Source organism: Carassius auratus, chromosome 28 (genome assembly GCF_003368295.1).
Source record: "Carassius auratus strain Wakin chromosome 28, ASM336829v1, whole genome shotgun sequence".
Lineage (NCBI taxonomy): Eukaryota > Metazoa > Chordata > Actinopteri > Cypriniformes > Cyprinidae > Carassius > Carassius auratus.
Window position 1 is genome coordinate 1,450,666 of NC_039270.1, and position 15,856 is coordinate 1,466,521.

At 37.9% G+C, this 15,856-nt stretch overlaps 1 protein-coding gene and 1 long non-coding RNA gene across 2 annotated transcripts; one reads left to right on the top strand and one right to left on the bottom strand.

Moving 5' to 3' along the window:
* The first annotated feature begins 484 nt into the window (after positions 1 to 484).
* On the top strand, positions 485 to 2,648 carry LOC113046529 (uncharacterized). The gene is made up of 2 exons (XM_026207341.1): positions 485 to 643; positions 1,443 to 2,648. Exons 1-2 carry the CDS (start codon positions 632 to 634, stop codon positions 2,646 to 2,648), a joined length of 1,218 nt encoding a protein of 405 aa, XP_026063126.1. The 5' UTR covers positions 485 to 631.
* An 870-nt stretch (positions 2,649 to 3,518) lies between these two features.
* LOC113047606 (uncharacterized) lies at positions 3,519 to 4,837 on the bottom strand. Its single transcript, XR_003276315.1, has 3 exons — positions 4,759 to 4,837; positions 4,444 to 4,488; positions 3,519 to 3,849 (listed from the first exon to the last, which is right to left on the bottom strand). It is a non-coding gene; the product is annotated as an uncharacterized LOC113047606 (long non-coding RNA).
* Positions 4,838 to 15,856: the final 11,019 nt, after the last annotated feature.

The following is a 15,856-nucleotide window of genomic DNA, read 5'->3' on the forward strand; positions in this document are numbered from 1 at the left end:
AACGTGCAAAAATAATTCATATCTAACACATGAGCATAGAGAAAATTGTGAGTGCATTTTAAGTGAGAGGAGACGTGTTTTAATTGCGCACACTCTCTCCGCGCAGAGCAGCGTGTATCTGAGCAAGCACGTCTGGTTTTGTGACAGAGCAAAGGAAATCTGCGTGCGATCAGAAAGATTCGCACTCGTGCATTATTTTAATGTGCTTTTGCGTTATATTTATGCGCTCTCGCTGCTGACTGCATACACACTGTATACACACTGCAAACACCTGAGGCACCGCTACAATTAATGAGCTCTATGAACAATGCAATAAACAAATAAATCCTGTACACGGGATTTATTATTTATTTATTTTTTGCCATAAGTCTATACATTTTGTTACATCTTTACTATAGTGGTAATTTTGACTTATACGCCTTATTCAGCCCGCCACCATTTTGAATCGAAAACGAGGCTGTGAGGGTAAACCGGAAATAACAACAACTAAACATGGCTGTGTGGACTACGAACCTGTCATATCTTCCTCCTCTTACGCTCAATGTTGTGGAGTCATGGGCGGACGAAGGATCAAAAATTCCCAGGTCTATCCTCCTGAAGGGTTACATCAACTGGATCGAGGGTTATATCCATGATGTTGAAGGTAAACAGTTACTTTTTCAACTTTCCTGTGAGGTTAGCTTAGCATTCTGCATAGAAGATCACGATAGCGCTAATGTTGCCGAACGACCTAACGTTACATACTGATTGTATGTGCTGCTAACATTAGCCTCTTAGCCAACTCAAAGTGTTGAACTGTAGTGTTTGATGTCCATGATACCTGTGGTTTTACAGTGAAGAGAAACGAAGCAGGCTGTAGTGTTAGGGCCCGGTCTTTTCGCTCGATGCGAAAGAACGAGCCGCCTTACATCATGAAGGTATTTTGTGTTATTGTGAGGAAATTTCTACGTTACACCCTCCATGTTCAGGAGGGTTCATGTTGAGTTCAAGTTTTGGTCCTTCGTTCATTTTTGGACCTTGTTTGTATGTTTGTTCGTTCGTTTATACTAAATACCAGGTGTTTCTAGTAAGCAGCATCATTCTAAAATGCAAGTTGTTATTGGTGACATGAATATCAATATGGTCTTAAGTAGTTTTAATGATCTTTAATGTTGTAAATACATTTCTTTATATAAGTACTGGGGGAATAAAACGGTTAGGCTGATAGCTGTTTGGGATATAAAAACAAACAAACAAACAAACAAAAAAAAACATTAACTGAAGTATCTTATTAAACAGATGTAATAAGTAGATTCTAACTAATTACTTTTTATATAACTTGTTGTAAGGTAAGTGTAACTTAGTTATACCAACAACCGTTATAGTTTTGAAATACTTTAAGACCAAAGTATAAAAAAAATTAGTTAATGTCTTTTTCTTAACATTTTGTTGCTTTTTTGCAGGTGGAGCTGGCTTCAGAAAACCCTTTTATCCGAGACACCCACTGCACTTGTAAAGCAGGATTGGGGCACTGTAATCATTTACTAGGACTACTATACACACTGGCTCACTACCTAAAAATGGAGCATAAATCTGTACCACCAAGAGCAAGTAAAACCTCTTTGCCTCAAACATGGCATGTGCCATCAAGAACATTAGGACTAAAGCCAAAGCCAATCAGCACAGTATCGGTTTCCAAAGTAAAACCACCAAATAGTAGTACCCATAGAGTAAGCCGCACAAGTGAGGGAATTCTTCCAAATGTTTACTGCCCAGTCCCTGTCCCATTGCCCTGTAGTGAATTTGAAGAGAATCTGAGGGAAAACCTAAAAGCATCAGGCAGCAGAAGCCACATGTTTAAACTATTAACTGCCAGTAACCAACAAAAACAACTTGTCACCACAGAGTTCGGCGACTTACCTTTAGGGTCTGTTTTATCCTACCAATTACCCCAGCAGACTGTGTCCTTTGAAGAGCACCCTACACTGCCTCTTCCTCCACAACCATGCTCCTACGCAACTGTATTAAACCAGGAAGAACATAATTTCTACGGTGGTCTGATAATTACATCAGAAGATTCACTACACCTGGAAAGTGGAACCAGGGACCAAAGCAGCATCACTTGGCATCGGCTACGCGCAGAGAGGATTACATCAACATCTTTTAAGCGGGTCTGTTCTAGAGTTAAAGACTTTGACAAGTTAGCTGCTGACATGTGTGCAAAACAAACCATTCAGACCAAAGCTATGAAAAGAGGCATACAACTTGAGCCTGTTGCTGCTGCAGAATATGAAAAACTCACTGGAAACAAATTGTTTCCCTGTGGCTTAATAATTAATCATCATGCCCCTCATCTAGGAGCCTCACCTGACAGGAAAGTAGTTGACCTTACAGCAGATCCTGTCCACGGTCTTCTCCAGATCAAATGCCCAAACAAAGACAGCTTCAAAAACTGCTCATATTTGACAAATGCAGCAGGGAACTTCACTCTAAAAAAGACCCACGAGTACTACTATCAGATTGTTGGACAAATGGGGATAAGTGGGTTTACCTGGTGTGACTTTTTTGTAAAATGCAATAGTGATTACCACCTGGAACGTATCCATTTCAACAAAGATGAATGGTGTGGAAGATTTTTATCTTCCACAATGGAAGGAGCTGAAGTGTAAGCTTGATTTTTTTCTTTTTCAGCTGTTTCTTACCTGTTCTCTGCAACAGGAGAGTGTAAACCGAAACAAGACCTCAAATTACCCTTTGAAGGGATAGTGTAAAACCTGTAGTGATTTTAATTCACCATCTTTATAAAATGTAAATATGACAAATGAAACTGTATTCCTATGAAATGCAGAATGTTTTAATTCTCTCAAGCTTCAGACATGTCTGTAAATAATTAATAGTACAAATGTTATTACAAAGAAAAACTAATTAAAAGGTACATTTTTATATTGAAATGTTTTTGTAACAAAAATGTGGTAAGAATTACAATATGTAAAAATTCAGTATTATAAAAATTTTATCATTTTATTTAAAAAATAATATCTACTTTTTTTAACATTTTCTTAAATATACATGTAATCCAGTGTATAAACTATATAATAAATATACAAAATTGCACTTTTGTGTTGCACTTATAATTAATCCACAAGTTTTGACGCATATCTGTCTTGTTGCACTCGCTTATTCAACGACACAAGAGTCCATGATGTCCTTTTATTTCTTGGTTTATTTTCAACATCAATCGTTTAACACTTCTTACAGTCTTCTCACATAAATCCACTTGGTTTACAACTTATAATTATATATATATATATAGTATACAACATAATATAACCAGAACATGCAACATAACACAAATAGTTGTGATACTCAATTTAAATAATGAATTATGCAATATGGCTCTTACAGAGAGAGAGAGAATGAGAGCAGGCAAGTAAGATTTTATACACCTATTCTATATTCATGTTTATTTCTCACTTGATGCATTTATATACCGTATTTCCCGCACTATAAGGCGCACCATAAGGCACACCTTCAATGAATGGCCTATTAGAACTGTTTTCATATATAGGGCGCACTGGATTATAAGGCGCATAGAATAGAAGATACTGCAGTCGAACGTTTGACTGGGTTTGTGTTATGCATCCACTAGATAGAGCTGTGATAAAGGGAATGTCAACTAAACAGTCAGATAAAGACGCCTTGAGCGCCTTGATCCATATATAAAGCGCTCCGGATTATAAGGCTTACTGTCATTTTTTGAGAAAATTAAAGGCTTTTAAGTGCGCCTTATAGTGCAGAAAATATGGTACACATTTTGTATGATAGATTTCTACTAACCATTCTTCGTTGCTTGGTCCATCCTTTGTAGAACTGTAGAGAAAGAAGAGAACAGTCATGTAACAATAGTACACAGTTGGTTGCATAAAATAATGTGAACACCAATTATTATAGGGGTTAATAACATGTATGTAGGTTGTGGGGGGATATTGTGAATATAATTTATTATTTATTATTTTTGTTTATATTTTCTTGTTTGTCTATTATTGGTTTTACGCAGTGTTTAGTATTGGCTGAGTGTGAAATTGGTAACAGGTTAGATATCTAAGTAGAGCTAATTATCAGAGCCTATTTAACAAAAACATCTGTAACCTTAAGCTCAGTTGTTGTGCATTTAAAAAACAGATTTTAAGATTAGGCCTCTGACTAATTATTATTATGACTAAATCAGTGAAAAAGAATATATAACAAAAAAGTGAATGATGGGGGCCATTAAACACTAATAAAGATTGTGAACAAACAACTTAAAGAAATATTAGCTATTTTTTGCAGGTATTAATATTTTGTGCAACCTCTGTTCTGTCATTGATTGAACTATACAACTTGCATATCACGATTATGAGACACACAAAACTTTTAGAGTAACGTTAATTTACATGTTTATTAGTTTCCTCCATTTCTGCTCACCTTTCATCTTCCTCATGTTCTTCCTCTAAATGCCATTTTTCTTGTCTAAAGCAGAAACAAAAATAATGTTCTGAACATAAATTTGATATTTTAAAAGGGGTTGATACCAAACAGTACACAGCAAACTATTAAATACATTTCACTTTGCATAAAAATAAAGTTTCTACCCAGTAGCATTTTGTAAGACTTGACATGTTTATATTTATTTCATGTAAATGTATGAAAGGTGCTTATGACCTAGCTGTACGCTTTTATCACAAATTAATTATTTTAATCTATATAACATCATTTGAAGAATAGATCTTTTTCACTTACGATCGTAAGGTTTTCCTTTCGTTTGGCTGTTGAGTCCATGTAAACACGGAGGGAACTGAACCTCCCTTTAGCTTCCTGAATCCAGTCAGTGTTCTTGAAAAACATCACTGAGAGAAAGGTTTCGAGCACACTCATGCGTTAATTGTAATCTATGAAAAATTGAGATTTTGACCTTAGTTGTTGTGGTAAAATATTATATTTTAGCTCTATGCAGGCGTTTAAAGGAAAATAAACATGCTCACGTTAGAAATTAGCATTTAGCCAAAAGGCTAACGTTAGTGTACACAGTCCTTTTTTTTCCATAAATGCAATATTGTTACCTGAAAGTTAGGTCCAATGTCCCGTCGAATTTTAACAATCCACTTTTTCTGAAGTTCTCTGTCCTGTGGAAATTTGTGAAATGACGTATTCTCTTTATTTTGACGGCTAAACGACCGGCATCCCGGTACACAACAATACGCCATAGTGAACGCTGCTGACTGCTATCCCTCACAGCCTCGTTTTCGAATCAAAATGGCGGCGGGCTGAATAAGGCGTATGTCTGTTCTAGAGACGTCAACTTTTTGATAAAGCATTGGTTTTCTTTTGGAAATATGTTTCAAATTAATCCTCAATGCATTGTCACAATCGCAAAATTGATCAAAGAAATCATGATAGTTGTTATATATTTTTTTGTCCTTATCGCACAGCCCTAGTTCATTCAATAAATACAGTCAACAATCTAGCTTCTGAGTGCTAAGTTATTAACCCAACAATAGCAGGGTCAGTTAATTTTTTTGAAGTGGGCCGCGCAAACATATGTGTGTGGTTGTGTGGGCCGTGAGCTGAAAAAGGTTGGGAACCACTGCGTTAGAATATTTTGAAGCATCGAAAATACATTTTGGTCCAAAAATAGCAAAAACTACGACTTTATTCAGCATTGTCTTCTCTTCCGTGTCTGTTGTGAGTGCGTTCAAAACACAGCAGTTAGTGATATCAGGTTCACGAATGAATCATTCGATTTAACCGGATCTTTTTGAACCAGTTCACCATATCGAACTGAATCGGTTTAAATGGTTTGCATCTCTAATATGAATTAATCCACAAATGACATTTACATTTACATTTACATTTATTCACTTAGCTGACGCTTTTATCCAAAGCGACTTACAATTGCTATATATATGTCAGAGGTCGCACGCCTCTGGAGCAACTAGAGGTTAAGTGTCTTGCTCAGGGACACATTGGTGTCTCACAGTGGATTTGAACCAAGGTCTCTCCGACCAATGGCATGCGTCTTATCCACTGCGCCATCACCACCCCTACAATGACTTAAGATGTTAACTTGTTTAATGTGGCTGACACTTCTTCTGAATTCAAACAAACCAATATCCCGGAGTAATTCATTTACTCAAACAGTACACTGACTGAACTGCTGTGAAGAGAGAACTGAAGATGAACACGCTGCCGGCCACCCGTGATGTGGAGGGGCGGCTGCCGTCCGTGAGGGAGTGGAGGAGTCGGCGCCGTTCGCCATGGGGCCGGATCCTGCTGCCATCCGCCGGAATGGGTAGGAGCAGGGAACGGGGGACTCCTGCCAGCTGCCTAAAACCGGAGGAGCCGTCGCCGTCCACCGGGCGGCGAAGGGTGTTGTGCCGTCCGCCGAGGGCCGTCCAGTGCCAACGCCAGGCACCGCCTGTATAATATGTTTATTTTGAGCATTAAAGTTTCATTTTGATTGTCCGCCGTTTCCAGCCTCCTTCTTCCCGATGATTGGGAAGTTTATATTGTTACACTTATGATTTGTTATGGAAAGAGGGTTTGCTAATTAAATTAGATCAAATAGGAATAGGTGGAGGAATATATAATTGAATTAAAGAGATTTTAATTGAAATATTAAAGTAAAGGTTGGAGATTACATTTCAAGGGAGGGAAGAGTTGAGAATGGCACTCCACAAGGAAGTGTCATAAGTCTTCTGTTATTTATAATTATGATTAAAAACCATTTATTCAACAATAGTTCAAGCAATATTAGACTATGGATGTATGGTATATGGCTCAGCAGCTAAGTCATAGTTAGAACAATGAGAAAGAATACAATCCCAAGCTTTGAGAGTTTGTTGTGAAGCGTGTCCTTCCTCCCCAGTTCCAGCGTTACAGGTGGAGATGGGGCAAATGCTAGTTCATCTAAGAAGGAAACAACTGATTTTGACATATTGGACAAGCTTAAAACACCAACAGGATAATCATCCAATAAAAGGGTTACTTGAGACTTGTTGGGAACATTGAAAAAAGAAAGTTTATAGTTTTGGTTTGGATTATTGAAGATTTAGTGCAGGAGATGGAACTAAATGAGTACAGAGTTATTTCAATGGTAATTCTACCAACAATACCTTTATGGATTTTACCACAACCAAAAGTTGATTTATTCTTATTGGAAGGAAGACAAGATAAAGAGCAGGAGTTATTAGAGGCAGAATTGACAAAACAGTATACTGGGATTAATAATGAACAGTACGTTCAAGTTTTTACAGATGCATCTAAGAATCCACAGAATGGTCAGGTGGGATGAGCATATGTTAATCATGTGTCGGTATTCACAGGAGAGTTGCTAGCAATTTTGGTAGCATTGAATAAAATATATGAAATGGTGATAAATAAAACATGTAGTGTGCTCAGATTAAAGTTCAGCTTTACTGTGCCTGGAAGCTAAAAATAGACAAGATATTGTTTTGGGGATGCTACAGTTATTATACATGTTGCAGTAGATAAATTGGATGGTTCAGTTCTTGTGGGGTTGGGCATCATACAGGAGTGGCAGCGAATGAGGAACAGACCAATTAGCTAAACAAGTAATGACAACGGAAAATATAGAAATGCAAATTCTGTGTAGTAAAGCTGAACTTAAATCAATAATTAAAAAGGGGATAAATACAAATTGGCAATTGTTTTGGGATAAAGAGTTAAAAGGCTGACATCTACATTTAGTACAAACAATGTTAGCTAAAGGAAGGAATTCAAGAGGGAGATTGTGTTCTTTCAAGAATAAGGTTGGGACATACAGAGTTGAATTCAACATTGGACATAATAGGGACACATCCAGGGCTGTGTGATTGGTGTGGAGTAAGAGAAACTGGAGAACATGTAATCATTCAGTCTAATGGATATCTGGAGGAGAGAAGTTAATCAATGAACTTCAAAAAAACTGTGATCAGCAAGTAACGTTAAAAGAGATTTTGAATCTAGTAAGAGGTGATAGTCTATTAATACAATTTCTAAATATAACTCATAATTCATAGAATATTATTATTGTTATTCCTATTTCTCTGGGCTAAGAGGGACTTCTGCTGTAGATGGAGGAGCTGAACATGCAGCAACATCAAAGTTTGAGTTCTGATAAGTCTGGGTAAAGGGAATTCAAGTCTCTTATGTACTCTTGATTTAGTGCTGAATAACATTCTAGTTTGTGTTGGGTTTTAATTGTGTTTGTCTAATGGGTGATGTACTTGTCTTTCTCTGTGTTGATGATTTGTGTGGGCCGAATGCTTGAGAGTGGGTGTGAGTCCTGAGGCTGGCTGATCTCAGTCGGTGTGATCTCAGTCAGTCTCAGAACCAGCTGAAGAAGAGGACTCGTCATGGGGCTCAGCTCTTGGCGTTTCAGGGCTTTATAATGGTATGTGCTGGGGTTACTCGTCTTTAAATGTTTCCAGAATTTGAGGTCTCTTTTTTTAATGTTTAGAAGGAGCGGGTATTGGCCTAATTCTGCCCTGCATCCATTGTTTGGTGTTTTTCTTTGGACTGAGTATTCTTTTACAGAAATCTAAATGCAATTGGATGTTTTTCCCAGTTTAAAAAAAAAATCTAATTAAAATCTTTTATAGATGGACCACAGACATCACTGCCATACAGTATGATTGGTTAAATTACTGATTTGAATAGTTTGAGCCAGATTTGGATTGGAATATCAATTTTAATTGATCTTTTTATAGCCCTTTGAGCTTTCTCTTTGAGTTCATTCACAGCCAGAGTAAAGTTACCCGTTGGAGTAATTTTTAGGCCGAGGCAAGTGTATGTTTTTGTGGTTTCAATGGATCGGTGAGATCGTGTGAATGTGTGTGTTGGTGGGTGTTTGAGTGTCCATGCCACAGCCTAGAGGAGGTAACTCTTGTAGCTATGGATGTGTATCATGGCCACAGAGGAGTAAATAGCACAATGAATCCTACCTGTCCGATCGCTACCATTTTGTTTACTTAAATGGGGAGTCATCTCATTTATCATCAGTAAAATATGGAGTGCCACAAGGATCCGTCCTAGGTCCCCTTCTATTTTCAATATATATGTTGCCCCTTGGTAATATTATTAGAAAATACGGAATTAGCTTCCACTGTTATGCTGATGATACTCAGCTATATATCTCAACGAGACCAGATGAAACTTCCCAATTATCTAAGCTAACAGAGTGTGTTAAAAATGTAAAAGATTGGATGACACACAATTTTCTCCAATTAAATTCGGATAAGACAGAGATACTAATTATTGGACCAAAAAACACTACACAGAATCTTGTAGATTACAATCTGCAACTAGACGGATGTACTGTTACTTCCTCTACAGTCAGAAATCTGGGTGTTATATTAGACAGCAATTTGTCTTTTGAAAATCATATTTCCAATGTTACAAAAACTGCATTCTTCCATCTTAGAAACATTGCCAAGCTACGAAACATGTTATCTGTTTCTGATGCAGAAAAGCTAGTTCATGCATTCATGACCTCTAGACTGGACTATTGTAATGCACTTCTAGGTGGTTGTCCTGCTTCGTCAATAAACAAGCTACAGGTCGTCCAAAATGCAGCAGCTAGAGTCCTTACCAGGTCAAGAAAATATGATCATATTACCCCAATTTTACAGTCTCTGCACTGGCTACCTATTAAGTTCTGTATCAGTTACAAATTATCATTACTTACCTATAAGGCCCTAAATGGTTTAGCTCCAGCGTACCTTACTAGCCTTCTACCACGTTACAACCCATCACGCACCCTAAGGTCACAAAACGCTGGACTTTTGGTCGTTCCTAGGATAGCAAAATCCACTAAAGGAGGTAGAGCTTTCTCACATTTGGCTCCCAAACTCTGGAATAGCCTTCCTGATAATGTTCGGGGTTCAGACACACTCTCTCTGTTTAAATCTAGATTAAAAACACATCTCTTTCGCCAAGCATTCGAATAATGTATCTTTTTAATTGTGAGTGTAGTTGCATCTGTTCAAAGGTGCATTTTTATTCATTAACTTGGGTTAAACTAATTTTACTTTGTTGGATCAGCAGCTATGCTAATGATGTCTGTATTTTGTTTCTATGTTTCGCTAGGATTTAAACAAGCTCCAGTCTGGATCCAGAACACCTGAGAAGAGATGATGCTGACCCTCAGAGGACCCCAGATGATGCTACCTTGAATCAACAAACAGAACTAACAATTATTGCTAAATGTGTCACTGAATCATATAATAACTTAATTAATTTTTAAATTTTAAATTTTTCTAAAATCCTGTCAAATGTGCACAAACTACTAGCTACTACTAAATATTGTAGAAACATAATTTTCTGTAAAGTTGCTTTGTAACGATTTATTTTGTAAAAAGCGCTATACAAATAAACTTGAATTGAATTGAATTGAATACCAAACAAGAATGAAATGCTGACTACGCCACCCCTTTCAAGTAAGGGGAACTAAACACTGACACACAAATTAATTACCATGGAGGGCAGAGACATGGGCATCAGAATACAAAGTGTTTATTAAGTTCACAATAATCAGATAAGACCCTTTAAAATGACCAGACTAGGATATAACTCAAAGGGGTTAAACAACTACGACTCAGTACACCTAGGGCTGGGCGATATGGAGCAAAAAATATATCTCGATATATTTTGCTATATCTCGATATGCGATATATATCTCGATATCTTTACAGGAAAAATAACCCCCCTAAAACTACTGCAAAAACAAATATGCCAAATATTACATGTTTAGGGCCCTATGAAACGTCTTATTTTTTTCTTCACCATATGCTTTATTGTTACCTAATTCTGTGTTTTAGCATGTGTAATTATTTAAATGCATAAAAACAACTTAATTAGTTTAAAAAAATCTTAAAATAGCCTTATGTGAAATTTTTTCCCTTCAGAAATTCTGTGTATTTACATTTTTCTGGTTGTCAAATGAAGGCATAAAACATTTATTTAATTTATCTTTTAATTATTTAAAATTAAGCAAACTTTATTTTTTGGTAAACACAGGGGATTTACTATTAAAAATAAAACATGGAAGAAATGTTGTGTGATTATTCCTTAAAAAAATATGTTCATTTCATTTTAATAATAGTAGTAGTGGGCTATGTACATTCTGCTGAACAATAGTAAAATATTTCTGCCAAACACTTTTATTTTGACGGGATTACCTTTACAGTTCTGTGTATGTGATACCAGCTAGTCTTACTCAAATCAAATGGTCAGATGCTCATGAAGTGACTCTCGGTGCAGTTCTGGAGATGTTCCTCATGTGTTCACATCTTTATCAGTGATAGGAAAGACGCTGAAATCAGCGCGAGCATCACATGCTTCCGTGTGTTTAATGAATGAAGACGCGCTTCTGCGCCATTCGTTAACACAGACACGCAGAACATGCAGGATTCATATTTAAAATAGACTTTTCCGGGTTAATATTTGCAGATATTAGTCTATATCGCGACTTGATTTAAGTGCATGACCTACTTTTGATAATTCATTCAAAATTTAACCAATTCCGTGACATTCCGCGTTAAACTGTAAATACCGTTTTATGACTGGATTCCGTCCGCGTTTTCTGCATCACGGAAATCATTGGGCCCTAAGTTAGACATCTGCCTTCTGTTCGTCCTATGCCTTAAAACCAAAGTATCTCCATATAATGGAGCCAGTTGTCCTTTTGTTTTTAGACTAGTTCTATACACGCGAAGGGAGTGGGGACAAAAGCAAGGAGGCGGGGGTGAGCACAGCACAGAGAAGGCAAAGAAGCAAAGTGGCGGAATCAGAATTAAATATAAACAACATATCGATATATACACGATATGTCAAGATCCATATCGTGTTTAAAAAATATCTTGATATATTTTAAATAGAGATATCGCCCACCCCTAAGTACACCACATACATAACTAGAATGACTAAAGGCCTGTTCACACCGGGACGAATTTCGCGCGCGATATTCGCTGACGTTTAACGCCTCGTGACTAAACAAAGGGCGCCAATGTGAGTGTGCACACCGACGCGAAAAACGCCACGCGTAAGAGTCATTTTTTAAAAAAACGCCTCGGGTTCGTTTTTTTGGTTTGACGCACCGCGTCAAAAACTATACGACCAATGAGAATGGCACTTTTGCACACGTGTCTGGAGCTTCTGAAGTTACAGTAAAACACAACTTGGGGGCGCTCAAACACAAAACTGTCTTGCTGTGAGCACACATACGTAACGGCGAAGAAGATATACGCCAAGTAGCGTCTACACTGCCGGGAAGAAATAAGACGAAGAAGATGCAAGGCAAGATGAATGTAGAGTTGCTGGTCTCGTTGGTGTCGGAACACAAAGAACTATATGACAAACGTGACAGCGATTACAAAAATCTTGATAAAAGAGAACTGTTATGGAGTGGTATTGCACAGCAAATGGGCCTTGATGGTGAGTTTCATTTAATTTAATTGTCTTTCATGTACGTTCCTACAAACGTTTGACAATCGCCATCGTTTGTGTGCTGTAGTGGAGGAGGTAAAACACAAATGGAAAAGCCTGCGAGATACATATACATGAAAAAAGCGCAAAGATGATTGCCGAAGTGGACAGGCTGCTAAAAACAAGAAGACGTGGAAATTTATGAAGGTCATGGAGTTCCTCGCAACATCAACTGAATTTCGAAGGTAATATTATTAGAACATTACAATACATAGCTGTGTGAGCTCTGCTATAATGCATTGACATTAAACATTGATTAACATGATATCATTGCATGTTCCCTGTTCACCATGCGATCACACCTCTAGTTCAATATATTAGTTTATGTTCTGTGTATAGGTAACCTCTGCTGAAATTTTGTTGCCTGACATATGGTACATTAACATTTGTATGAATCTAAACTAAATTAGTAATTAAACATTAAGCTCTAGAGTATTTTGTCAAGATGGGTATGAAGTGTGGCATGGCCCACAGTGTGAGTTATTGTTTCTGATGTAAACTGAATTTGTCTTTACAGTGTTCACAGCAATATTTCTCCTGAAAATATGGATGAAGGGGTTGAGCAAGTGGTGGTTCAAAAAGAAGTCAGCAACAGAGAAGAAGCATCAGCAAGCACGTCTCCAGGATCATCCTTTTCCAGCCCAACTGTGACCAGGTCTACTTTCAACAAAAGAAAACGGCCAGAGACACCAGACTTGTTGGACCGGTACCTTTTATCCAAAGAAGCCAGGGAAAGTAAGAAAGAGGAACGCAGAAGAGAGAAAGAGGAGCGCAGAGAGCAACGAAGAGAGCAACAAAATGATGAAAATTACTTGTTTGCTCTTGGCTTGATACCAGCACTAAGGAGATTGTCCCCAGCCGTACAGTCTTCAGTCAAATTAAAAATACATCAGCTGTTGCATGATGCTGAGTTTGGCCAGGCCTCTTCTGCTTTTTTTCCACAGCAGTCGTCGGTGTCCTACCATCAGGTCCCCCTGCAGACCCCAACAAACTATGGCTGCTCTACAACTTCTTGGCTACCCTAATAGATGTTTACTGTATACATTTTAATTCAGTATTTTTTTGTTTGTTTTTTTACATTCAAGAAATTTTGTTGAAAATGGCCATTTCATAAATGTTTATTTGCACTATTGTTCACTTGCACTACAGTCATTGTGACTTATTTGACCTTTTCTGACTCCCTTTTTTACTTTATGTTTGTGATTGTTATTGCAACTTGTAGTTTATTAAAAAAAAAAAAAAGTTTCATTTTTCCAAAAGAAATTGTGCATAAGTGACTTGAAAGTAATGTAACATATTTTGGGATTTGGCATATATTTGTACATAAGTATTCTTGACCTCTTATTGAAATAGCTTTGTGCCTAATTATGGAGTCACTACATTTATAGGCAACAGTTATCAATCTACAGGAACATAACCATTTTGGGCACAGCATTGTGCAGGGAATGAGAACATTTTAAAGAAAATGCTAGTAAAAATGTTTATTAAAAATACACATTTTCAAAAATACAACTTACATTTAGTTGTAAATAAGTATATGTTCAAGTGACCAAATACTTTACTTTTTGCAAAAAAAAAAACTATGCTTTAACTTTGATAGAACATGTTAGATCAAAAATATTTGATTTGCTGTGGTGAGTGCTGCCATATTAATTAATGAAGAATCAGATGCAATAGATTTGATAGTGTATTCAAGTTCACAGAAATTGTATATATACACATACACTAGCAGTTTTCACAATGGAAAATGTAATTAAAATGGCTCAAATTTATAGGTTGATATTATCTGTTCTCCAGAGCATGGTTCACATGGTCATACTGCCAAGCAACTTCTCCTGCTGGTGAGTTGAAGTACTCTTTGTACAGTTCTCGGACATTTTGGGCCTCCACAGATGCCCGCTGCCCCCTACAATGTTCAAAGCCTTGTAGTGGTTGCTCACAATCATGGTCATCCTCTGTGGCACGATTCTGGTCATTTCCGTTCGGGCGCAAATAATTGCACAATGCACAAGCAGCTTTGACAACTTTGTCAACAACACTTGGTTGAACCTGTAAAGTTCTTTGGAAAACCCGGAAGCGTTGACTGAGGATGCCAAATACATTTTCAGAGATGCGCCATGCCCGAGACAAACGATAATTGAAAATTCTCGTCTGTGGGGAGGCGGCGTCCAGGGTATGGCCGGAGGAGATATGGTTTCAGCGGAAAAGCTTCATCCGCCACAATGACATGGTTAACTTTTCCCAGCTCAGGAGCACCTGGAAGTTCACTTGGTGGGGGAACATTCAGAGTTCCATTTCTGAGTGCCTTTCCCAGTACAGAATTGGCAAAGATTCCTCCATCACTGTTGCTGCCATAGCTCCCCACATCAACCACCAGGAAGCGGTAATCTGCATCAACTAAGGCCAGCAATACAACGGAGAATGTACCTTTATAATTAAAGTATAGAGAACCAGAGTTTGCAGGGTCCTGGATGAATATGTGTTTCCCATCCATGGCTCCCAAGCAGTTAGGGAAATTCCATCTTTCATGGAATCTCCTGGCTGTACTCCTCCACATCTCTTCAGTAGGCACTGGCAAATGTTCATCTCTGAGGCAGTGCCACAATGCATCACAGGTTTCACTCACTATCGAAGCCACAGTTGACACGCCAAGTCGAAAGCTGAACGCAATAGTGCAGTACGAGTCCCCAGTGCTTAGAAAACTGAAATAGAAATACTAATTTTTAACAACGCTCCACATATGTTTTTACAACATTCTTTGAAGTGAATAACAATGTAAACGAACTCACCGTAAACACACGGCCAAACGCTGTTCTGGGTCGATTGGTTTACGGTAGTGTGTCTGTTCTTTCGTCAGCGAGGGAGCCAGTTGTTGAAGTAAATTTTCGAACTCACTGACGGACATTCTAAAATACCCCCGAAAACGCTCATGATACATTTTCAGCTCTTGTACCAGTCGACAAAACTCCCCATGTTCTTCTCTTCTCATAACTATGGGATGTACCCAAAATCGGCGTCTTTTCCGGCGTCTTTCCTCATTCAACAGAACAATAATTTCTTCGTCGCTGGAACTGGAGCTACTGGTGCTTGAAATATTCATGTTTTCTTTGTATGATTCTGACAAGCGCGTAAATACTTGCTCTCTTCTTCTGAGTGAAAAGCGAGTTTAAGAAGCGTAAAGTTGCGCAGCGCCACCTTGTGTACAGGGGTATTTCTGTTTTACATTAAGCGCCATCTAATGTCAGGGAATGAATTTGCATGTTCACTCGGCTCATCGTCAGCGAAAATCGCTTGGGTGTGAACACAAAAAACGTGTTGAAAAACGCTGGCGAATAACGCGCGTCGATATTCGTCC